Source organism: Mchenga conophoros, linkage group LG14 (genome assembly GCF_057382185.1).
Source record: "Mchenga conophoros isolate Kocher_MC1m ecotype Shallow Benthic linkage group LG14, M_conophoros_male_GT1.1, whole genome shotgun sequence".
NCBI lineage: Eukaryota > Metazoa > Chordata > Actinopteri > Cichliformes > Cichlidae > Mchenga > Mchenga conophoros.
In genome coordinates, this window is record NC_140539.1 from 29,634,749 (window position 1) to 29,658,959 (window position 24,211).

At 38.0% G+C, this 24,211-nt stretch overlaps 3 protein-coding genes and 1 long non-coding RNA gene across 8 annotated transcripts; 2 read left to right on the forward strand and 2 right to left on the reverse strand.

Moving 5' to 3' along the window:
- Nucleotides 1–1,553: 1,553 nt before the first annotated feature.
- Nucleotides 1,554–6,030, reverse strand: LOC146560028 (dehydrogenase/reductase SDR family member 11-like). Its single transcript, XM_085243859.1, has 7 exons — nt 5,870–6,030; nt 4,136–4,345; nt 3,809–3,903; nt 2,992–3,121; nt 2,782–2,874; nt 2,632–2,697; nt 1,554–2,515 (listed from the first exon to the last, which is right to left on the reverse strand). The coding sequence occupies exons 1-7, from the start codon at nt 5,999–6,001 to the stop codon at nt 2,474–2,476; spliced, it is 768 nt and encodes a 255-aa protein (XP_085099985.1). The 5' UTR covers nt 6,002–6,030; the 3' UTR covers nt 1,554–2,473.
- Nucleotides 6,031–6,144: 114 nt separating this feature from the next.
- Nucleotides 6,145–8,599, forward strand: LOC146560029 (uncharacterized). 2 transcript variants are annotated; one of them, XM_085243856.1, is made up of 6 exons: nt 6,145–6,427; nt 6,740–6,801; nt 7,082–7,172; nt 7,250–7,384; nt 7,541–7,618; nt 7,800–8,599. In XM_085243856.1, exons 3-6 carry the CDS (start codon nt 7,091–7,093, stop codon nt 7,973–7,975), a joined length of 471 nt encoding a protein of 156 aa, XP_085099982.1. In that variant the 5' UTR covers nt 6,145–6,427; nt 6,740–6,801; nt 7,082–7,090; the 3' UTR covers nt 7,976–8,599. The 2 variants fall into 2 exon arrangements, with proteins under 2 accessions (XP_085099982.1, XP_085099981.1); XM_085243855.1 differs by lacking the exon at nt 6,740–6,801 and having other exon boundaries at nt 6,147–6,427.
- A 1,829-nt stretch (nt 8,600–10,428) lies between these two features.
- Nucleotides 10,429–24,077, reverse strand: LOC146560030 (dehydrogenase/reductase SDR family member 11-like). 3 transcript variants are annotated; one of them, XM_085243851.1, is made up of 8 exons: nt 23,830–23,996; nt 22,674–22,883; nt 22,427–22,521; nt 12,076–12,086; nt 11,402–11,520; nt 11,179–11,271; nt 11,027–11,092; nt 10,429–10,920 (listed from the first exon to the last, which is right to left on the reverse strand). In XM_085243851.1, exons 1-8 carry the CDS (start codon nt 23,959–23,961, stop codon nt 10,879–10,881), a joined length of 768 nt encoding a protein of 255 aa, XP_085099977.1. In that variant the 5' UTR covers nt 23,962–23,996; the 3' UTR covers nt 10,429–10,878. The 3 variants fall into 3 exon arrangements, with proteins under 3 accessions (XP_085099977.1, XP_085099979.1, XP_085099976.1); XM_085243853.1 differs by lacking the exons at nt 11,179–11,271; nt 11,402–11,520; nt 12,076–12,086 and adding exons at nt 21,542–21,634; nt 21,743–21,872; XM_085243850.1 differs by lacking the exons at nt 10,429–10,920; nt 11,027–11,092; nt 11,179–11,271; nt 11,402–11,520; nt 12,076–12,086 and adding exons at nt 20,892–21,083; nt 21,198–21,263; nt 21,542–21,634; nt 21,743–21,872 and having other exon boundaries at nt 23,830–24,077.
- On the forward strand, nt 13,589–16,664 carry LOC146560031 (uncharacterized). Of its 2 annotated transcripts, XR_014888200.1 has the most exons (5): nt 13,589–14,726; nt 15,504–15,596; nt 15,683–15,748; nt 15,857–15,942; nt 16,525–16,664. It is a non-coding gene; the product is annotated as an uncharacterized LOC146560031 (long non-coding RNA). The 2 variants fall into 2 exon arrangements; XR_014888199.1 differs by lacking the exon at nt 16,525–16,664 and having other exon boundaries at nt 15,857–16,098.
- Nucleotides 24,078–24,211: the final 134 nt, after the last annotated feature.

A 24,211-nucleotide genomic window follows, 5' to 3' on the forward strand; every position in this document is an offset into this window, starting at 1 on the left:
GGTTATCTTATCTTATCTTATTATTTAAATGATCGTTACTTATTGAACTTATGTTATTTCATCAGGGTTGTGTTTACTGCCAGATTCTTCATGTGGTCAATACTGGTTTATAAGGCATTTCTATTGCTTGGGACACCAATCTATTCTGACTTTAAGAAGAAAAGGTTTCTTCATATATAAACTGGACATGTCAGATATCAGTTATTCAGATTACTTTAGCTGACTTTAGCTGACAAAGATATAATTGATCTGCTCTTTGACACTGAAGATTAAGATTCGTATTTTCCTTTTTATTTTTTTGTAAAACAACACAGTCAGTCATGCCCATGCATACCATTTATCATGGTACTGCTAAATTAGCAGAACAGCAAAGATATTCTCTATAACACTGTTGAGACTGTGCATGTATGGGTGCAGCAACCTGGGCTAAATCTGTCTAACCTGAATGGACAGGATTTGCTGTCTCATGCTCCCAACAGTGACAAATACACAAGCAAAAAGCAAAACTAGAGAAAAATCATCCAGGAGGGATCAGAAGAGAGCAATGGCCTCTGGTAAAACTGTTTGCAAAACCATTTCATTTACAGGGGTTGTCTTGTTGTTGCCATCTCTTCAGGGCACCATGGTTACTGTCATGTGCACAAAAGCGGATTAAATGGATTCACAACAGATTATGCTTCCTAGATGGGGTCAGTGATATGTTAAAGAAATCGCTCATTAAGGTCTAGTAGCTCACAAATGTCAGCAGAGTGTGACAGAGTATAAAAACAAATATAAAATCGAATTAATATTTAAACCACGCTGTAAAAAAGAATTACGTAGAAAAACAGAAAATGTCCTGGTAATTTTCTGTTTTGACTTCGCTGCACTCAAATGAAGTCCAGAGTCACCAGATTTCAATCCAACGGGATGTGGGAACTTAAAAGATTCACATTACGGATGTGCATCTAAAAAATCTGCAGCAACTGTGTGACCAAAATCTTAGTAGGAGTGTTTCCAGCACCTTGTTGACTCTGCCATTTAGAGTTTAAGCCGATCTGAAGGCAAAAGGGGTCCAACTTTGTAATAGCAAGCTGTATCTAATAAAGTGGCTGGTGATTGTTTTTCAGGCAACACTTTAACAAAATTTATATTTTATTACAGCAGTTAATTATGTTGATCATTTTCATGAACGAGTGTTGATGGCTTTATCTTCTCTCGTTTCATAAAGGATGCCATGGATCAAATGCCAAAGGAGGAACGCCCCTTTGAATTCAAACAGCTCTTACTGTGGCCGCCACATAGACATTTCTGTCACTTCACTCAGTTTGTGTGTTCTGGGAAATTCAATATGTTTAAATAACATAACATAACATTAACATTCTCAGGACTTTTTACATTTACTTTCACATGTATTAGTAGTATGTTATTCATTAACGGTATCCAAATATTTCAGCTATTTTTCAGCCCTTTCTGTGCCATACAATGTATAAATTTAATTTCCTTTAAATAATACATAATAATTATGTAGATACATAATTTTCTAATAAAAAAAATAACAGAGTGCAACAAAGTTTCCTTGAACACCATTTTATTAGATAAGTTAGTGAAATTATTCAGAACAAACATCATAAAGTTATATAAGGACCAGATCATAAACTGTCCCCTGTGTTTCAGTCATTACTCACATTACCTGTGAGATGCTACTCTGTAAGATTCCCTGAAGTACACTATCATATAATTAGCAAGAACAACATGACCTTAAGCTATAGCCCCACACACTGACACAAATCCCTAACTTACGTGGATACGCATTTCTTTTAGCGTTTAATTCTAAACGCTGAAAACCAGCTCTAACACTGTTTAAAAAAAGACTGCCACTGTGATTACACTGTAGAAACAGGTAGAGTGGGTAGAAATGGAACCTCCAACCTCATCACTGCATTTGTTAGATGTTTAAGATGAGGCTCTGGCTGCTGGGCAGGGGTTAGCATATACTCAGCTTTAATATCTCTCTGGGCTTTTAACTAGCCTTGTGTTTGCATGGTGTATGTGCAGATATTTGCAAAAAGCTAATGTTGAGTTAGTTGTATAATGCAGTTGCTTCCATCATGGATGCAGTTTGTGCTTTTACCATTGTGCTCTTGTCAATTCATGCAAAACAAGAAATACAAGTAATGTCCTTATTTTTACTCCTCAGAAGTTGATTCCCATTTTACAATTTTCCTGCTGCTTACACACGAACTAAAATCAGCTGGTTATAGAGCAACAGCAAGACATGATTAACAGTTTTTTCTTTCTATTTGGCCATCCTCCAGATGATTGGAAGAACCTTTAAAAGGCCAGTAGTGCTATAATTGTTACAACTGTGTTGTATTACTGAAAAATGTACCGTAATCTGATTACAGCAGCATGTTACACCCAATGCTGGTCGTCAGTTTCATAAAGGAGAAGAATTGGTCTTATTAATTCAGGAGCGTCTCGTGGTGCAACTCTAAGACTTCTGCTCTGTTGCTAACATCTGAACCTCTCCAATCTGAAAGAAAAGTTATGTTAATGTTACCTTTTTATAACACCACATAATACAAGAAAACAAAAAAAGTTAAATAAGTCACAATTAAAAGAAAATGAAAACAACAGTAAATCACAAACCAGAACATGAGGAGGGGCACCGAGCACGTATATAACAGCGTTGACAACGTCTTTTGCTTCCAAAGGCTGCAAGAGAAATGAAAAATTTTTTTTTTTTTAATCCGAGTAATCATCTAAATAGTACATGAACTGCCGAAATAATAATCTTACCTTATATGCAGAGAAAGCTCTGGCTTTTATATCAGGATTGTTGCTATAGAGCCGCAAAGGAAATTCAGTCTTCACTAAGCTGGGAGAAATGCTCTGCAAAAGAGTAGATACTGAAAAGAACTTCAGGAAGCATTGTGCATGTGTGTCATAGAAGCTTATATTGGTGGTAAAGGCAGCCTTGGAGCTGGTTACAATGTTTTAAAGCCTTACTGTGGCTCGGATATGGGTGTTTTCTGCACGGAGCTCCTGCCTTAAGCCCTCAGTCAGAGCGGTTACAGCAAACTTGGTGGCGGTGTAGAAATGTGTATCAGCAAGGGGAATCACATGATGTCCACATACACTAAAACAGCAGGCAATTTGTTAGCTTTTACACAGATGGGCATTAAACAACATGTATTGATCTTTAAGTTATTCCTTTAAAGCCATGTCTGATTGATTCAAGAAAATCTGTGGCCCACCACAGAGCTGTATCAGGTCTGTAACAATCATTTTGTTTTGATGATTTGATAATGATAATTCCTGAGCTGTGCACCTTTTCCAGCGCAGACATTTTTTCTGTGTGTTCCATGTGGGCCAAGAGGTTTTTGGATTCTCTTGGCTGTTTACTGTTCTGTTGTTGGTCCTTCAGGGTTTCATTTTCTAGCCATAATTCCTGTTTGGTTTTCTGTGATTTTATCATCAGCTTAGATTTTGCTTTCTTTCATATTTCTCAGGTATAGTTATCATTTAATAAATCAACAGATTAACTAAATCACTTTTTTCTGATTTAGCTCAGCTCTTATCCCTGACACTTTTTCTTATGGACTGTGTGCTGGCTAAGAATAAATGAGGCATCTTTGGTTCCTGCCCTCTGCCTCTCTGCATCCTGCATTTGGATGCATCTCTTCAAGATTCTAAAACCGTAACAGTAAGTTTTTCTATCATTGTTAATGTAGCAGGAATGTTGTATTATAACTATGTGTAGATGAAACCAACAGTGTATGCGACATGCGGGCTCGTCATTGTACATCAGCAAATAAAAATGCACCTGTTTATGTTTATGATGTGCCCATCGTCAACATGTCTCTCTTTCATTGACTGATATGCTTCACGTGCGCAGATACTCAACCCAAAAACGTTCACCTGCAAGAGACCGAGAAGAAGAAAAAAAACTTTACATTTAATCATTTCTTCTTGTGCACAAGTGTAAATTAACCCACAGTGTTAATTCTTACTCAGGTGCAACATTAAAAGCACTGATAGGTTACATTTATTATTTTAATGTATTGTTCTGCTGGGACACCCTTGATGTTACTTTGAAAGAAATCACAAACATCGCTGCAGACCAATCCAGGAGATAACACTGAGCTCTTACATCCATCATGTTCTTCCAGCCGCTGGTTTTGCCACTTAGCAGCGGCTCTGGGTGAGCCAAGCCGGCGTTGTTGATGCACACGTCCACGCCTCTGTGCTGCTCTTTGATCGCTGCAAACATGGACAGAATCTCCTCTTCGTTGGTCAAATCACACTTGAAAGGCACCAGAACACCAGAGTGGCCGGCACTCTGACACTCTGCTGCCAGTTTCTGAAACCAAGCAGGAAACAAAAACAGACTTCAGAATCCCATGTGTGTTTAATGTATGTAAAAATCGTTCACAATTTAGATTTATATAAACTTAGTGTAAATAAGTAGATTTAAGTTTTCACTTTGCATATCACCTCTAAGTTTACAGATTGAAGTCAACTGAAGAATCATTAACCAAAGTCTTAAAGGGAAAAAAAAGCTGCACAAATGCCGTTTTAACATAAAGCTGCCGTCATATTCTGTCTGAAAAGATGACAAACTTCAGGATTCCCTTTGTGTGTTTGCTCTGTGTTTCAATCTACCATTTAAACATTTACAGTGAGGAACATAAGTATTTGAAAACCCTGCGATTTTGCAAGTTCTCCCACTTAGAAATCATGGAGTGGTCTGATATTCACATTGTAGGTGCATTCCCTCCGTGAGATACAGCATTTAAAACACAATTCAGGAAATCACATTGTATGATTTTCAAAGAAGCAAGAATTCTGGCTCTCAAAGACCTGTTACTATGCCTTTAAAAAGTCCACGTCTACTCCACTTATTAATCTAAATTAGTAGCACCTGTCTGAGCTTTTTAAAGACACCTGTCCACCCTACAGCCAGTCAGACTCCAACTGCCTCCATGGGCAAGACCACAGAGCTGTCAAAAGAAATCAGAGATAAAATTGTGGACCTCCACAAGGCAGGAAAGGGCTACGGGGCAATTGCCAAGCAGCAATTGTTAGAAAACGGAAGAGGCTAAAGACGACTGTCTCCCTTGGACTGGGCCTCCATACAAGATCTCACTTCATGGGGTATCACTGATGATAAGAAAGGTGAGGAATCAGCCCTCAACTACACAGGAGGAGCTGGTTAATGTAATGAAGAGAGCTGGGACCACAGTTTTAGAGGTCACTGTCAGTAGAACACGTGGTCTCAAATCATGCATTGCACGGAAGGTTACCCTGCTCAAGTCATCACATGTCCAGGCCCGTCTGAAGTTTGACAGTGACGATCTGGATGATCCAGAGGAGGTGTGGGAGAAAGTCATGTGGTCAGATGAGACCAAAATAGAACTTTTTGGTCTAAACTTCACTTGCAGAGGAAAAAGAAGGATGAGTTGCATCCCAAGAACACCATCCCTACTGTGAAGATTTGGGGGTGGAAACATCATGCTTTTCTGCTAAGGGGACAGGATGAATGAGGTCACCATTCAGAATTCTTGCTGATTTCCAAGTGTTCAAATACTTACGTGCAGCAGTGCAATACAAATAAATTTTTGCTTGAGGCTCTTTGTGAACAGCTCACAAAGAGTATACTATACAGCAGGCACATGATTATGCAGTGATGCCTGCCAAAGACATTTTCTACATTTCTGTGGTTTTGAGGTGTGACACAAACTGTGAATTGCACAATCAACACATAGGTTTATGAGAAAAATACATCTAACTCTGCTGAAAAATGATCCTCATAGCATTAGATATCAACCAATACTTCGTGACAGAGTCACTTTACATTAAATTACTCCCCGCAGAAACTGCAAACCTGTATTTTTCCGACGTCCCTGGCGCAGCCCACCACTTTCATTCCGAGCCGTGCCAGCTCTACAGCTATAGCCGCCCCAATCCCGACCGAGGCTCCGGTCACCAAAGCCACTCTGCCCCGCCAGCGCTCCATCACAGCCCGGACGCCGGTGTTCAGACACGCACGAAAGAACAAGGAAAGAATCACAAGTATAAAGAGCGTGAGTGACGAGTGTCCTGTGATATAAAGCATTTATATAAACATCTCAAACATAACTGACACCGAGGCTGCAGCACATTGGCACAGCAGAATTCCTCCTCCTCCTGAGTGTACACAGCAAATCACTGGAGTTAAATATTCTGGAGTTAGGCATAAAAGTGCGCAAGAGTTACATTCCGGGAGTTTATTTTTCACCTTATACTACAGTCAGTGTTGGGGAGTACTCTAAAGCGGTGTAATATTTAGGTGTTCATTCACTGGGTGCTAAGGAGTCTAATTCAACACATTGCTGGTGTTGTTTGTCTGTCGACCGTTACAGCGCCTATCTGTGTTTCTTTCTTGGACTCCGACATGTAGGAGGTAAAAATACTTTATTTACTTTGGAATTTTCTGTGAGTGTAGTGATGTTATTTATATATATATATTCAGTTACATGGATGCACAAGTAAAATATAAAGTTAACTAACTAGCACTACATGTGTTTTCTGTATGTTATGCTGATTTGGAGATAGCAGCTAGGCTAATGCTAGTCAAAAGTTAGCTAACTTACTTATCTTACTGTATTTTAAGATACACATTTCACGTTGTCAATGAAAACGTTTATTTCTATTTCTTAATTTTAACACTAACGTTTAATTTAACGTTAGCTAACTACAGTAATATTCTGTTTAGACTCATGGTAATGGCCGTATTTAACCAAAGAGAGGTGCAGCCTGCACTGATGAGATGTTGAGGTACCATTAACATCAGTTAGTTAGTCCTGCTGCACACTGAGACATGCACACAACCCTGTCTCCAGAACTGTAAAGACAAGGACACAGCAAACATGCAGTCACATTGTCTGCTAAACCAGCCTAGCTAAATAGATTTTAAGCAATATTTAGTGTGGACAGGCTAACTCAATGTAAGACAGTGTTCGTTGATTAAGTTATACACAGTTTACATAGAGTTACCATAAACAACCTCTTCTTCTTGTGTTGTGTTTCATAGTAGTAAAGGTATTTTTTTCCGTAGGTGGCCAAGATGTTGATAAAAGTAAAACACAGAGAGACAAAGAAATATGCAAAATTGGAAGAAGTCAGCTTCACAGATTTTGTGAGAGCAGGTAAGTTATGGTTTGTACTAAGTCATTAAAGAAGAAATGATAATGTTGTTATTAACTAAGTGATGATTTTACTTCAGTGCAGCAGAAGTTTCTCATACCAGAAAATGCAGCACTGAAAGTCACGGATGAGCAGGGTATAGAGGTGGATGAGGATATCTTTCCTGAACTTGCAGCAGTCAAAGAGGTGTGTTTTGTCATCTATACAGCTGAAGGTAAGTAAATATATGCTCTGATAGATTTTGAAGGATTTGATTTGTACAGTTACTCTTAAATAAACATTTTTAATTTGTCTAATATCCTGTGGTAACAATCACAAAATGCTGTTTTCATGGCTCAACAGTAAGTTGGATTTATCACATGCATTTCAGACATCCTGGAAACACAATCATCCAAGAAGCTGCGTGACTGCTCAGACCTAACACACTATGTGACACTCACACCTTGTGGTATGTAAATTGTATATTACCATAATAAAATACAAAATAACCATCTGTTCTCCTGGGAGAAAGTATAATTTAATCAAACCGTGCAATTTACTGGCCCTGTGTGCATAAATGGTATCTTTGTTGTGTTGTGTTTTTGATTGTATATACCTTGTATTCTAATATTTTTATTTGTCACCCTCAGATTTGACTGTCCTGAAGCAACATGTGGAAGAGCCCTCCTCTCCAAGTCTAACAGATACATTGTCTGTCTCAACCACCAGCTGTCAGAGCAGTGACACAAGTGATGCCGGACTTCAAATAGTTCAGCCTCTATTGGACAGCATACATGAAAGAAATGTAGATACAGTACTTAATTGACTTATACTTGACTCTTTAGTTGCCATTACTTGAAAAAGCTTAAACACGAAGATAAAACAGATTAGAGAAAAATAATTTAATATAGTATTTCATGTAGTTTGCTCTGCAACTGTAGTGTGTAATAAGACTTGCTCTCTCTCTCTCGCTCTCTCTCTGTTTTTGTTATGCATGTTAACCATGAAACGTGTTTCCATGATCAGTGTCCTGCTTTTCAGGTAAATGAAACCATTTTTAAGAAGATACTGGTCCTAGAAAGGGAGAAAGTAAGACATTTCAAATGTTTTGATGCCCAAATGTCATATGGGTGTGATTCACAATTTTATGTTCTGTGAGAGAGTTGCATTACTTAATTTGTTGGCTTGATGGAGACTTTACAGAGTCTTCCTCACGTTAACACTGCATTACAAGAAGTGCTTATTCTGTAGTCATTTTTTTCCTTTAATTCTGTTTTTTTTTTTTCTTCTCGCCCAATGTTAGGCCTTTCTGACCTCAACTGTTTAGCTGCCAATAATGGTGGATATTATGCTATTACAGTACTGTTACACAGAATGTATGTTAATCCATGCAGCATTCATATTTGAATATGTTATTTTTGATAAATAAAATCCATACATTCATAATAATCACTATTGTGTTTTTGTAGTAATTTGCACCAAAAACCTAAAACTTTTTTCAATTGATGAGTAACACTACAAAAGAGTTAATATCAAACTTAACTCTAGTTATGAGTTAAATTTTACTCTATATGGTAGTAGAAATTTCACTCCGTGAGAGTTTAGTTTTAACTCCTATAAAGAGTTGAAAAATCAACTCCCGGAAAAGAGTTACTCTAACTCTGCACTAGAGTTCATTCGATGGTCACGCATGTACACTCAAATGTAGTTAATCTGAACTCCCTGAGAGTTTATTCCAAAGACCAGAATTTGCTGTGTACCCTGGTGCCACGCTACGCCCCACGCTCTAAAACAGGTTTGTGTGCTGCATTAAAATCAGGTGCAAACATAGGAAAACAGATCAATCAGCTCTGTTGTTGTAATTAAATACTTCAAGGGAATTCAGATTGCACAAACTGATCAAAAGCAAGTAAAACTCCGACTTAAATTTAAGAGTCACATCTAGTATTAGTATTTATTTCAGTACTGGCTATACATTCCTTTGCACCATCTAATGTGCTTCTAAACGGACACAGGAAAAGTTGAGTTTTTAAAACGATAAATACATGGATAGATTTATGCAAATATTTTTAGGATTGGTTTGTTCACTTATTTGCAGGTATTAGTAATGTGGAATGGACATTATAGAAATATATATGAGCTATTTTACCACTGATTTATGTATTTTTTATCTTAAATATATTACTATGTTAAGCAATTCTTTTTGAATACTGAAATATATAATTTGAGATATTTTCATACTTAAGGTTTAATGTTTTACACCATAAAGTTTTTCTAACAAATATCCGTGAAGTGCAATTAGATAGGGAAGTACAACAAAGTTCCCCCCAAAATAATTACTTGATTATTTCATACCTTAGTATATAATGTCTATAACAACTTCATAAAACTGTTTAATGACAAGTTAAAATCATCTTCATAAATGTAGCAAAGAAGTATAAAAAAAAAATTCACTCCATTATTTGACAAGGTCACATGGTGTAGTTCTATAAGGGCTGCTCTGTCGCTTGCACCTGCTTTATCGGGAGTGTCCTTGTAGAGTCATGGAGCAAATTCAGTCTCCAATAAACCAGAGAAAATGCACTGCAAAAAAGAGTGGATACTGAGGAAACTCAGAAGAGTTGTGCAGGTGTCTCACAGAAACTGAAATTATGTGATTAATGTATGTGAGAATGGGAAACTCCAGCAGATCCCAGGAACAATATCAGACCTCTGTTCAGAAGAACACAGTCCTAGAAGAGCGCACCTTCATACTCCCAGGGTCTGGTAGAGGACCCGAGCTTTAAGGATAAACTACCCGCAGGAGAGAGAGGGGATTAAAAAAAACAATGAAGTCTAGTTACAGAGTTTCAAAACACATGGCATTTGTTTATGCCATTACTACACATTAACTAAACACACAAGAAGCCAGCAGGAAGCACATTAGGAGCAAAGCGAGCTGGAACACAGTGTGACACAACAGAGCACACAAGCAAACCGAGACTTTAAAAACACAGGACATGGAAAAACAAAACCGAAGGAAAGCAGAAAAGACAACTCACAAAGTAAAGCCGAAAGTAACCAACTAGACACAGCACTGTGAGAAAAACACACAGCATAGAGAAACATGTGGGAGGCTACAGTCAACTAAAACACAAAGAATCCACCTCTAAGACTACTTATCATTTTAAGTATAAAACAGAATGTACGATGCTGGAATACTGACAGAGACACAAAAAAATAAAAGAAACTCAGTCAATTAGTAATCAAAACCACAGCTTAAGAATAACAACGAGTCAGTAGGTTCACCATTTTATTTAATTATTTACATGTATTTGTGATGTGTCACTTATTGATATTACATAAATATATTTTCTATTTATTTTTGCATTTTCTTTTTCTAAAATTTTTACAATTATCTTACATATCTTGCTATACTTCATTAATACTACTAATGCTTAATTTCTCAAGTACATTTATACTTAAGGTTCAGACATGGTTTTTAAACGATAAAGATTTTATTAAAAATCAGACTTCCCTTAATGCAATTTAAAAAAAGAAAGAAAAAAAAGAAAGAAAAAAGAAATGCAACAAATTTCCCCTGAAGATTGTTTTTTATTTTATACATTTGTGAAAAAAAAACAACACCATAAAATTGTTTCATGATCGTATCAAGTCATTATCTTTTAAAATGTTGTAAAGAAGTGAAATCTGTCATTGTATAATTTGAGAGGGTCTTGTGGTGCAGCTCTAAGACACCTGCTCTGTCCCTCGCATCTGAATGTCTCCAATCTGAAACAAAAGTTACGTGAACGTTGTCTTATTATGAGTCAAAGTTAAACAGGAAAGTCTTAATAAGACACAATAAAAAGCATAAAAACAAGAGCAAAGCACAAACCTCAACATGAGGAGGGGCACTGAGCACATATACAACAGAACTGGCAACATCTTTTGCTTCCAGAGGCTGTGAGAGAAGTGAAAAGTGACTGAATACTCTTTACTTGAGTAATTATATCAACGATACTTTAATTATAGGAATGATCCCTTTACCTTATATTCTGAGTATAGACCAGCAGCCTTATCAGGATCGTCTTTGAAGAGCCGTGGACCAAATTCAGTCTCCACTAAACCAGGAGAAATGCTCTGCAAAAAAAAAAAAAATCATGAGGGAACTCCTGTACGTACTGTGTATGCGTCTCATAGCAACTGTTACTAGCATTATGAATTATACTGGCACTTTATGAGCTGGTTATGGTATATTTTAAAGCCTTACCGTGGCTCGGATATGAGTTTTTTCTGCACGCAGTTCTTGCCTCAGGCCCTCAGTCAGAGCGGTTACAGCAAACTTGGTGGCGGTGTAGAAATGTGTAGTTGCACTGGGAAGTACACGATGTTACGAGTTCAAAATTGGGGATGGAGACAAGAGGAAAAACCACAATAACAACACGGGTCCGGCCGGGTTGAGTCAAACGAGGATTTTAATGATCACACGCGTGGGAGATGGACACTGTATGCAGACAGCCTCAGATCTCAAAATGGTGGAGCATTAATCAAACTCTTATAGACTCTGGTGCCCCCACCTTATCATAAAAGCCTAAACATTCACATGCTTTTCTCTCACACGGCGCCTAAGCTACGACCTTGGCTCCCCGTTTATCTGCTCCTGCTGAGATGGGGCAGAAAACTCCAGCATGCTCTGTTCTCTTCTAATCAGACAAATAAGGCGATGACTTTCTGCAAACAGTATTTCTTATAACATCATAAAACAATATCATTCATCCACAATAAATCAGCAGTCTAATGTAATGCAAATCAGTCTAACAAATGCAATAGTTATCACCTTCTTCTAATTCAGGAGAATAATGCAAACTAAGACTACATAATAATTCACAACCTTTAATTAGGGGTATAACATGGCATAAAATAATATTATAATCTAACAACGATGACCGGACATACTGCAACATCAAACAGATTACAAACCTGAGCAGGTGAGCAGAAATAACATTAAAAGTTCTTCTTTTAAAAGGCAAGTCTGACTGAATGATGCAAGAACTTCTGTGGCACACAGAAGCTGAGGTCCAGAGCTGCAAAAACTGAAGATCAACCAAGTGTTAACTGTCTTCTTCTTTATAATGCTGGAACATGATATATTTCCTCTTTTGCACTGTGACCAACCTCTTATGACACTCTGTGAGGATGTTACCATTACTGTGTGTTTTTTAGTGGCTTTGAGAAGTTGCATGATGTTACCCTCTTGTTAGAATCATCCGAATCAGAAACTTGAAGCTGAAACTCATCAAAATGAAGAAGTGCTGAAATCAATTAAATAAATGAGAAAAAGACATGAAATAAGCTCAGTGTCAATCTATAAATTCTAAGCAAATCCTCTGACGCACACACACATTGATACACACCTGCCTCTATGTTTCTATGCCAATCAATCAGTCTGCTTAACTACGCTCAACTACCTCAAAGTGTGCTGAAGTGGTTGAGTTTCATAGTAGGCTGGGTTTAAAGACGGTTTGAAAACTTCTCCATTCATTTGAAAGGAAAAAAATACATTCATAAAAAGTCAAATATTTAATTACCGGTATGTTTAAAAGTAACAAAAAAAAAAGAAAAGTTAAAGCCATGTAGTCCTGAAAAGGGTGAACCTTTTTATACAGGAACTGTTTCCGTACCACAAAGTACATGGCAGTAGTTAAGTTAAAAAAAAAAAAACTTGCCAAAAGTGTGTAGGTGGATCTCAGTAATATAAATGCTTTGCTGGACTTGATTATTCCTTTTGGATTAAAGGATATTTGACTTAAGAAACAGTATGTGGTTAAAGAATCTCAACCCCAAGCATAATAACACTAGGTGCATCAGGGCATCTTGGATAAAATGTACCAAATGAAATATGAAATACTATTCTTTGAGATTCTGATCAACAAAGGAGTTACCTAAAGGAATAGCTTACAACTGTACCACTCCAAGCACAAAGTAAACCTTTCATGATACCAAGATCCTTCAACTCTCACAGGTCTACATTGATCTTGAAATGACTCTGGACAGTTTTCTAAAGTAATGAGGTAGTTTTGAAAATGTAAGGAGCAGAAAGTCAAGATGTGTTCAAATATAGTATAATAACTGTATCTTCTCCAGATCACAGGACTTACATAGTTTAAATTTCCCTGCTCTGAGTCACACTGTGAGCATCATCATGACCATGATATCCTTTAAATTTTATATGTAAGCTGACCTGCTTTAGCCAGACTCTAATCCATGAGCCTGACCAGTTCAGATGTGTGCCTAAACAATATAAATGACATTGAAACAAGTGTTGTTGGGATTTGGTGCTACATGGATAAAATTACATTTAAATTGAAAATTGAACTTAAAATGTAACCTGGTCAATCTATGACTCCTTTCATACTGCGGATGCACGCTCGGAGTTTGGTCAAACCATAAACCCAAATTGCATAACGGGCAGTAACGGGAGTATGTTCATGTGGCACTTTTTGGATCACTTATAATCAGCGTTTTATTGTGCGCGTCCTTAAGACAAATCCCAGCAATAACGACGGAAAGTGTTAAAGAGTAAAAGTTATCTCAAACTGTTTTCATAAACCTGACAACAGGATTGGCCGGCTGCCTCCCTGTAGGGCGGAGATTAGAAGCTGGGGGCAAAGGCAGGCTGACATGACATGTACACCTGGGTCATGTCAGTGTCCTGTAGGACAGAGTAGGGCTGCTCGATTATGACAAAAATGATAATCACGATTATTTTCACTGAAATTGAGATCTCGATTATTTGACGATATTTATTTAACCCTTTAAGACCTACCATAGTACCAAGTCCGCCAGAGCTTTTTTTTTTTTTTTTTTTTTTTTTACATGCTGTAGTGCCATTTGTGGGAGCATTTCAAGTTGCTATACATCAATACAACTTTTATAGCCCATATTTTAATAATATGTCTGCATTAAGTCCATAGTAATTACATTAATTGCAAAAAAGTGCAATAAACTACAAAAAAATTGAAAATCGTTTTTGGGTTTTTTTTTAACATATATTTCTACTTGGGGAAATTTAAGAGGCTTATCCCTCAAAACTTTAAATACAAAAGTCGCAAAAAATAGTTTACAACAGGAAATTTATTTTGAGTGTCTTCATAGTTTTATTTTGGAGATACAGCAATTTTTATATACTGCAGGAAAAACAAAAAACAATCCTATGATGCAAATTTGCAAAGAAAACAGCATGTGCATCAAAATAAACTATTTCCAGCAGTGCAATTCGAGTTCTAAGCATCCCAGAAACTATCCAGAATAGTCAAACATGACTTATAAAAACACCAGTATAGGCTTTTAAGGCCTACAAGTAAAAAACTACATTTTCCGCGAAAATGACGTCACTTTCGGTTTCGGACAGGAAATGGCGGACATGCGACGTTGAAGTCTTTTTCAATGTGGGAAGTGTTATGAACAGCTGATCGATCGGCAAAGCCTGTTTCTGGAATATTATGTTTTTGTTCCTGCAAGCGCTTTTTATGCAATTTTTGCAAAGCTATATGTGGAAGGAAACCATGACCGAGGACAAGCTGAGGGCATAAGATGTAAGTACAACTCCTCCGGTTTCTTATGCAAAACAAATTATTGCGCTAGCTTACGCGGTTCAAGTTCTACAGGGATTTAAAGGGTTAACAATAACAATGTATTGAATAATGATTTTAAAAAATAATATAAAATAGTGTGCAAATACTGATAACAGTGCAAATGTTTGCAATATAAAAAATAAATGAAAAATGTAAACATCTATGTTTAGTGAACTTTGCAGTGTTGCTCTGTGGTGCAGCTATGACACTGTAGCAAAGTTTACACACTATGTCTACTTGATCCACGTCTGACTCCGCGAACCCATAATGTTTCCACACCACTGAAGTTTTTTTTACCTCTCTTTTCAACCAAGGGCAGTCACTCTCCTCTCCAAATAACTTCTGCTTAGCTTTCCGAGCTTCCCTCGGGTTCTCTTAATTGTTGTGACATGTGTTCGAAATGCAGAGAGGTGCGCTGGATTTGGCACACGGAGCAGCGCGAGAGTAAAGCACGAGGGAGGGGCTAATAATTGGCTCAGTCATTTTTAATGATCGTTGAAAGCCCAGATCATAATCGTGATTAAAATTCGATTAATTGAGCAGCCCTAGGACGGAGATTAGAAGCTGGGAGCAAAGGCAGGCTGACATGCGTGTTGAAAAGACCCATATCCGAGCCACAGTAAGGCTTTAAAACACATTGTAACCAACTGGAAAAGTGCCTTGAACACAAGTATAAGCTGCTGTGAGACACATGCACAGTACCTCCAACAGTTCCTTTATCATTATCTCTTTTTGCAGAGCATTTCTCCTGGTTTAGTGGCGACAGAATTCATATCACGGGCCAGCAGCAAAAATCCTGAGGAAGTCGCTGCCCTTTATGCTACAACCAAGGTAAAATTATTAATCCTGCAGTTCGTGGAGTGTTGGTATGATTATTCAGATACAAATAAATGAAGCACTTTGCATTTCTCTAACAGTCTCTGAAAACAAAAGACATTGCCAGTGCTGTCACATACGTCCTCAGTGCCCTTCCTCATGTTCAGGTTTGTGCTTATTTTCAGTCTGTTTGGACTTAATAAACATTTTAAATAACAACAGATCATAATCATCATCATAATATAACATGATCATTCACATAACTTTTCTTTCAGATTGGAGAACTTCTGGTTGAACCTATACAGCATGTGTCATGTTGCCCCAGCAACCCCAGGACCAGGCTAGTCTTCACATTAAAGTGGTGTGATTCGCTCATCTGACTACTCAACACAGCAAGATCAATTTACAGAATACAAACAAAACAGGGAGTGTATTGTGTGTGTGTGTGTGAGAGTGTGCGTGTGTAGATAACAAAACCCTCTAAGACTGAGACACACACACAAGCATGTTCACTCTCAGGTGGGTTGTGTATGGTTATCTGACAGTATAAAACACACACACACACACACACACACACACACACACACACACACACACACACACACACACACACACCTGCCTCTATGTTTCTATGCCAATCAATCAGTCTACACATAACTACTTCAAAGTGTGCTGAAGTAGTTAAGTTGTTCCCTTGCCACTGAGAGTACACCTTTTCTGGTTCTGTGGAGAACAGCTGGTGAAGATGTGGATGCGACTAACCCAGGGTTCGCAAAAGCTCACACCCTTTGAAATCGTTCACGGGGGGCAATTTCCGCTGCCTCTCACTAGTGAGCCTATTAATAAGTCTATAAGAGAAACCACTCTAGCAGAGTGGATGACTAAATTATTTGAGAATAAAGAGATTGTGCTAACAATAAACTGCCGAGCGATATCTCTCCAGTTTCTTGCAGGTTGCAACCAGGTGATTGGATCCTGATCAAAGTACTCCAGAGAAAGAATTGGAGTTCACCAAGGTGGGAAAGCCATCAGGTCTTACTCAGCACACCGACTGCCTGCAAAATAGCAGAAAGACCATCTTGGATCCACCAAAGCCACTGCAAAAAAGTGAGTGACAACACAAGTATAGACGCCGGTTCCCCCGATATCTCTCTCTCTCTCTCTCTCTATATATATATATATATATAGAGAGAGAGATATATATATAGAGATATATATATATATATCTCTATATCTCTATATATCTATATCTCTCTCTCTCTCTCTCTCTCTCTCTCTCTCTCTCTCTCTATATATATATATATATATATATATATATATATATATATATATATATATATATATATATATATATATATATATATATATATAAACAATTCATTGTTAAGCATGAATGCCACTTCAAGTACCTGGTGCTAACAGTCAGTACTGAGTGATTTCTTTTATGCTTAAAAATGAGGGATGTGCCATGGTTCATGTTTGTAGTGAGAGATCTGCTACCACAGGCCCTCTCACTCTATGGTAGTCTGCCCTGCGACAGACTGGCAACCTATCCAGAGAGGCAAACAACCATTCACACCCAATGGGCAATTTGAAATCACAAATTAACCTCACCACTGCATGTTGTTGAAGTGTCTCACAAGCAGACACGAGGAGAACCACCAGATAGCCACCAGATGCTGGATTTGAAGCCTTCTTGCTATGAGGCAAGTGCTAGCCACTGTGCTGCCTTTTCACGATTGTTAATATGCAAACTGTCATGGCCTCCAATCAAGAGAGGTGGGGAATGGTTGCAATCTCAGCATTGTAAGATTGTGAAAATGTACACTCAACCACCCGCTGAACAACAAACATTAGTATACTTTAGTTTGTTTAGCAAGACTTTTCATAACATAACCTCATGTAAACTGAAAAATTAATTAATGCAAGCTTTAAATTCTCTAGTTTATCAAGTGTCACTGAGAGTGGTTACCTTTAAATATAACATCTCTTATTCCTCCCCTCTCCTCTTTCTCACATATTTTTCCATCTCTGAATGAAACTATTTCACATTCTTTACTCTCCATGAAAATACAGCAGCTGGATCTTTAGACTCACTGCTTAACAACCTGCACAGAAACAATTTGTGTGTTTGCTGATACTTGTTGAACTGTGAAAAACTACCTGCCACTTTGTGTCCACTCCTCATATGCAACACTAGCTACATATTGAAGTGTCATAACTACAACTTAGGGAAATCTGCACAACATTAGATCTGCTCCACTTTAACCCTTCAGTATAGAGCTATAACTCATAAATTTGATTTTTCTTTGTGCTTTCTTCATCTTTTCAAATGTGACAAATAGCAGTGATGGATACACCAATAGGCCTGTCGTTAATGACTTGTTGTTCCCTCCATTTAGATTTAAAATCAGTTTGATGTTTTCAGGGGTGTAGTGACGGGTGTGACGGTCCTGGGTTGTTTGACCCAATGTTTGGAGTTTTCTTATGATATTCATTGTTTATGTTTAAGTCTTATTTAGTTATCTAAGCTCACTTCTATTATGCTTAGGTTGCTGTTATAGTTCATTGTTTCTTAGATCTCCCTTTGTGTTATCAATCCCTGTGTGTAAGTCTCTCTCGTCAGTTCATCATTTTAAGTCTGCGTGTCTTAACCTGTAATGTTTCATTTCTGCGTGTCCTATGTTGTCAGGCTCATGTCATGTATGTGTCCCGTTTTGTTTTCTGTTTTATTTTGAAGAGCTCTGGTGTCCCATGTTCATTGTATTTAGTTTCACTTCCCCTGTGGCACCATTATGTTCATTCTAATCAGCTGTTTCTCCATGACTTCCCCTGCTCGTGCCATGTTTTCCTGGATTTTCATACACTCAAGTCTTCACATTTTAGGTTTTTCATGTCAGATTTACATGTCCATGTCTATGTCCATCTTCAGGGTTTTTTATGTTTGGCAAGTTCACCCAGTGAAGGTTAATGTTTAATTTTGCTGTTGCTTCTTGTTTTGTCCAGTTAAAACCAGCCTTTAATAAATAGCTCGCGTTCAGTTAATATTAAGTTCATTTCCAAGCATTGTTTTGTGTGCATTTGGGTCCTCTATTCTCCACTCCACACAGTCTGCAACTGCTGACTGTGACAACAGGAAATATTAGGTCCCCTCAGATTTGTTAAACCTAAAGTTATGAGCTTTTTTTGAAAATGTCAGAAAGAGTTGTGTTAGGATGACAGGAGTAAAAGTAAAAAGTTGCCAGTACAAATAAAAAAAGTCAACTTAAGTGCTGTAAAGAAATATTGGTTCTTTGTCCATTTACTCTACTGCAGATCAAGCAGCAAAACTGCTAAAACTTTGACCTCCTACCTGCATTTCAATCCTGGTTTTTCCACGTAGCAGTGATTGTGTTGCAGCACAAGTGCACACCTTTGTGCTGCTTTTAGGTTGCTGTGAACTTGGATGTCCTTCTTTGATCAGGTCACACTTGTAATGCATGACAATGACATTGTGGGCAGCACTTTGACATTCTGCTGTGACTTTCTGAAATCAGAAAGAAAAAAGATTATAGACTTCAAGATCCACTTTGTGTTTTTAGCACTGTATGTGTATGAATCTGCAAATCCACTTAGCTGATTGTGAAGGTCTGGGGTGGGAACTTTTCCTAGATTTGACTGATTTATGTGAAGAAATTGCTGTTTCAGTACATGGGAGAAATTGCGCAAAGGTGAACTGTGTGTGCTGAACAAACACAAAGTTTTGTGCACCATTTATTAACAATGAACTCTTGCCAAAAGTCAGATTTCCAGTATGAATAGAGGGTGTGCTTTATAAAGGTTGATTAACATTTAGATAAATTGCCTGTCCAAACCTCTCTGTTTTATATAACCATGACAAAGCTAAAAAAAAAAAACAAAGAAAAGAAAAATCATGATATTTAATCACAAATAACACTTAAATAACTTTTGGCAAAAGTTCATTGTATTTTAGTATTTTATGTATTGTGGGGATAGGTTAATTGATTAATCCAAATTGTCACTAGGTGTGAATGTGCGAGTGAATGTGAGTGTGAATGGTTGTCTGTCCCTATGTGTTGGCCCTGCGACAGACTGGCGACCTGTCCAGGGTGTACCCCGCCTTTCGCCCTATGACAGCTGGGATAGGCTCCAGCGCCCCCCGCGACCCTGAAAAGGATAAGCGGAAGCGAATGGATGGATGGATGTATGGAAAACATGTTCTGACCTCAGGGGCTAACAGTAGAGGTCAAGGTCAAATGCTTAGCCCACCTAACTGCTAACTAAAAACTGAAAACTAACTGCTGCTCTGTCTCTCTATACAGCACTGACTCAACAGAAATCTGCTGTGTCACCCCGATGCCTCAGGAACCCCTCCCTCTCTGATCCCCCCAGGAACCATACCCCTCCCTCTCTGTTTTTAATTCTCCTCCCTCCACAGACCCCCTCCCTCTAAGGGAGAAAACATACATTTTCCCCCCACCGGTTGCATTTTGTCACACATATGGAATCCAATACACACTTCCGGAGAACCCTCCCCCTCACCGGATGCAATTCATCGCGCTTATGGATCATACACTTCCGGAGTACTTCCGGTGGGGTCAAAAGGTCAAGGCTAGGGCCATCAATCAAATTGGAGACATAAGCAGGGTACCTAATCTCTCTGTCATGCTTGTGACCTCTAGTGGTCAAAACAGAAAGGGGTGAAAGCTTATCCTCCCTCTACATCGAAACATTACTTCAGACATATAAGTCCATTTTAGTACAAAGGAAAATAGAAAAGTACAAACAACACAAAAAACAGGATCATCAGTGGAAAAAAAACATGTCAGCAATTGTTCCAATGTTTCCAAAAACAAGAAGATTATTTTTTTCAGAGTAGGCTCAGTTAGAGTCATCGTGACCACAATTAGGAAGAATACTAGTCAAAAAAAGACTTTGCTGCATAATCCATCTGGTGGGGTCCAGTGTTGTTATAGTTTGAAGTTGGAATATGCTAAGACATGAAACAAGGTGTGAAAAAAGTATTTTAGTTAACCGAAATCTGAAGCTACTTTTCACTGTTCCCTCGTCACAAAGAGTCACCACAGTTTTTGTTTTTACACACGGTGGGTTAACTTTGTTAACTAATATTCTCAGACTCTACTTTCCCATGAATTAGTGAGGTATTATATAATAACTTTACATTTTATTACTATTGTTGGAGGAATGAAACATATGTTTGAGATATTTTTACACCTACAACTGTATGTTTTCCACCATACACTGCTCTTTAAATCAGATTTCCTTCAGTGAAATAAGAACACTCACAAATTTCCCCCACAAAAACTTTTTATTTTATAAATCAGTGAAAACTTTAAGGACAAACATCATAAACAAAACTGTTTCATGACCATATCACAACTCATCATTTTCATAAGTGTAGTAAGGAAGTAGGTTAATTCAGGGGGATCATGTAGGTCAACCCTAAGCTTGCTCCGTGCCTTGCATCTGAACATCTCCAATCTGAAAGAAAGATGTTTTTTATATATTATTACAAGCAAAGTGCTGATGTTTAAACAGCAAATCAGGAAAACCAATAATTCACAATAAAAAAGAATTAAAATAAGAGGAAATCACCTGAACGTGAGCAGGCGCACTGAGCACGTATGTAACAGCATTGGCAACATCTATTGCTTCCAGAGGCTGTCAGAGAAGTGGAACATGATTAACAGCTTTAAAAATATTTTTTATTTTGGGCCTTTTCTTCTTTATTTTTATAGATCAGTAGAGTAGACAGAAACGCAGGGAATGAATCACATGCAGAAAGTGGCCAGGCCAGATCACACCTGAGCCCCTATAGTGGCCTTTTGGCATATGGGTCGCCTGCTTGACCCAGTGAGCTAGACTGGCATCCAAATGAAATACATTTTATCTGAGTTATTGTATTAGCAGTGCATGAAGAGTAGGAATAATAATTTTACCTTATATGCAGAATATGCACCAGATGCTTTATCAGGACTGTTGCTGTAGAGCCGGAAAGCAAATTCTGTCTCCACTAAACCAGGAGATATACACTGCAAAAAAGAGCTGATATTGAGGGATCTTCACAAACTACTACATGTGTGTATCTGAAAACTGTAATATTGGTGTTTCAGACACTTTTAGATTGGCTGCAGCCTTACTGTGGCTCGGATATGGCTGTTTTCTGCACGCAGCTCCTGCCTCAGGCCCTCCGTCAGGGCGGTTACAGCATACTTTGTGGCGGTGTAGAAATGCAGAACAGCTTTGGGAACTACACGATGTCCGCACATGCTGCAACAGATTTATGAGGCATTAACCAGGCGAGCATTAAGCAACATTTATTTTGTGTTATTTTTTAAGTAATTTCTCACTGATGTAAGACACTCTGCTGCCCACAAAACTGTATATAGGGTTGCAGCAGTTATTTTATCCTGATGTTTTGCAGCGTCTCTTTGACTTTGTTAATTTGTTAAATGGACCCACAACCATTCATGGCTGACTCGTCCTATCAGAAGTTTCTTCCTGTGAAAAGGAAGTTTTTCTTTCCTACTGTCGCCAAAGTATTTACTCACAGGAGGTTGTCTGATTGCCAGGGTTTTTGTGTATTATTGTAGAATCTTTACCTTACAGTATTAAGCGCCTTGAATTGACTGTTGTCGTGATTTGGTGCTATATAAATATAATTAAAATGAATTGAAATATTCAGTTACTAGACTGATGGATGCCAGTGGGCCCCTTAAGCTAAGGCCCAGTCACTAGGCACTCTCCTTCTGTAAAATGAGACTTTGTGGTAAAATACAGATAATGGTAATAACAATATTACAAGTTTGTGAAAAATTGCACACCTGTTTATGTTTATGATGTGCCCATCGTCAACATTTCTCTCTTTCATTGACTGATAAGCTTCACGTGTGCAGATACTCAGAGCAAGAACGTTCACCTGTAAGAAACCAAGAAAATAAATAAAATGTAAAGAAAATATCTGGAATCAACAAATGTGAATTACTTTTTACAATGCAATGATCTGCAATGCGAAAAGTTCTTCCAGATCAAAACAAGTATTTTATTTCTACAATAACTCAGAGCTCTTACATCCATCATGTTCTTCCAGCCGCTGGTTTTGCCATTTAGCAGCAGGTCTGGATGAGCCAAGCCAGCGTTGTTGATGCACACGTCCACACCTTTGTGCTGCTCTTTGATCGCTGCAAACATGACCAGAATCTCCTCCTCTTTGCTCAAGTCACACTTGAAAGGAACCAAAACACCAGGGTGGCCGGCGCTCTGACACTCTGCTGCCAGTTTCTGAAACCAGAATAGAAAAAGATGACAGACTTCAGAATCCCATTTGTGTTTTTAAAGTGTACGAATCTACTATTCAAACATGTAGATTAAGTTACTGTAAATACATTGATTTGAGTTTTCAGTTTGCATATCAAAGCTCAGTGACCCACAAGCAGTAGTTTGCCTGTGTTTGGATGTTCTGCCCGTTTTTGAGTTTTGCTTATTTCACTGACCTAATAATCATTTTGTAACAGCAGGCACATGATGATGTGATGATGCCTGCAAAAGCCTTTTCTCTGGTTTTGTCTTGAGGTGTGATTCAAACAATTCATGCATTTCATCAAGGAAATAAAAAAAACTTCAGAAAGTCAAGTTCTTCATTTACTATATGCTAAATAGATGGTTGTAGCTAATCTTTGAAAACATCATTTTCTATCAAAGCTAAAACAAAAAACAAAACAAAAAAAAACCCCTCAGTGAGTACCAAATCGAAAATGCTGACTTGTGTGTTAGGATGGTCTGCCAGCTTAGAGCTAGGCAATTCAAGAAAAAGAGGACAAAAAGGCGAATTTCATTGTTGTGTTTAACATTTTGATTTAGGAAAACTACAATTCAGATGAAAGTCACGTGTCCAACTTCCTACTTTCTGTGCCATATTAAACTTAACGTTCCGTGCAGTGGCTGTTAACAAAACACTTGTGCGGTTAAATAATAATGTAATATATTAGTGTGCTGTAACTACATGCTTTCGTCAGTTTATAATAGTTTAATACTTCCTGCTCGCCCAGCCTGTCTTTTGTAAGTCTGAAAGCTATATTTATTTATTTATTTATTTATTTATTTATTTATTTATTTATTTATTTATTTATTTGCATTACGGCAACTTTAACATCAAAATTTACTCCGTGCTAGCTAGTTTACATTAAATTACTCTCTGCGGGATCTGAGTTTCCACTTCAGAACAAACCTGGATTTTTCCTATGTCCCTGGCGCAGCCCATTACTTTCATACCGAGCCGGACCAGTTCCACGGCTATAGTCGCCCCAATCCCGACCGAGGCTCCGGTCACCAGAGCCACTCTGCCCCGCCAGCGCTCCATCACAGCCCGGTAATCTGCTACACGGACGGAAGCACCTCAAGTATGATGACAGGGACGCTAAGTCTGAAGAAAACGGACTCCGGAGCTCCAACTGTCTTGTGATCGTGAACACGCGATGCTTTTAAACACATCATATGCTTGTGTGCTGCGTTCAAGTCATCAGCAAACTGTTGGAAAACAGTTGAATCGGTTCTTTTGTTTATTCAAGTAAAAACTATACTATGATATGTTTACTTGCATTCATGAAAAT

Coding starts and splice junctions, on each gene's coding strand:
- LOC146560028 (XM_085243859.1), bottom strand. CDS start 6,001: ATGGAGCGCTGGCGGGGCAGAGTGGCTTTGGTGACCGGAGCCTCGGTC. Junction 4,346..5,869: donor GGGACGTCGGAAAAATACAG/GTTTGCAGTTTC, acceptor GCTTGGTTTCAG/AAACTGGCAGCAGAGTGTCA. Junction 2,516..2,631: donor GTGCCCCTCCTCATGTTCTG/GTTTGTGATTTA, acceptor CTTTTCTTTCAG/ATTGGAGAGGTTCAGATGTT.
- LOC146560030 (XM_085243851.1), bottom strand. CDS start 23,961: ATGGAGCGCTGGCGGGGCAGAGTGGCTCTGGTGACCGGAGCCTCGGTC. Junction 22,522..22,673: donor GCTGGAAGAACATGATGGAT/GTAAGAGCTCTG, acceptor GGTTTCTTACAG/GTGAACGTTCTTGCTCTGAG. Junction 11,272..11,401: donor AAACTCATATCCGAGCCACG/GTAAGGCTTTAA, acceptor TTTTTTTTGCAG/AGCATTTCTCCTGGTTTAGT.
- LOC146560029 (XM_085243856.1), top strand. CDS start 7,091: ATGTTGATAAAAGTAAAACACAGAGAGACAAAGAAATATGCAAAATTG. Junction 7,173..7,249: donor CACAGATTTTGTGAGAGCAG/GTAAGTTATGGT, acceptor ATTTTACTTCAG/TGCAGCAGAAGTTTCTCATA. Junction 7,619..7,799: donor TGTGACACTCACACCTTGTG/GTATGTAAATTG, acceptor TGTCACCCTCAG/ATTTGACTGTCCTGAAGCAA.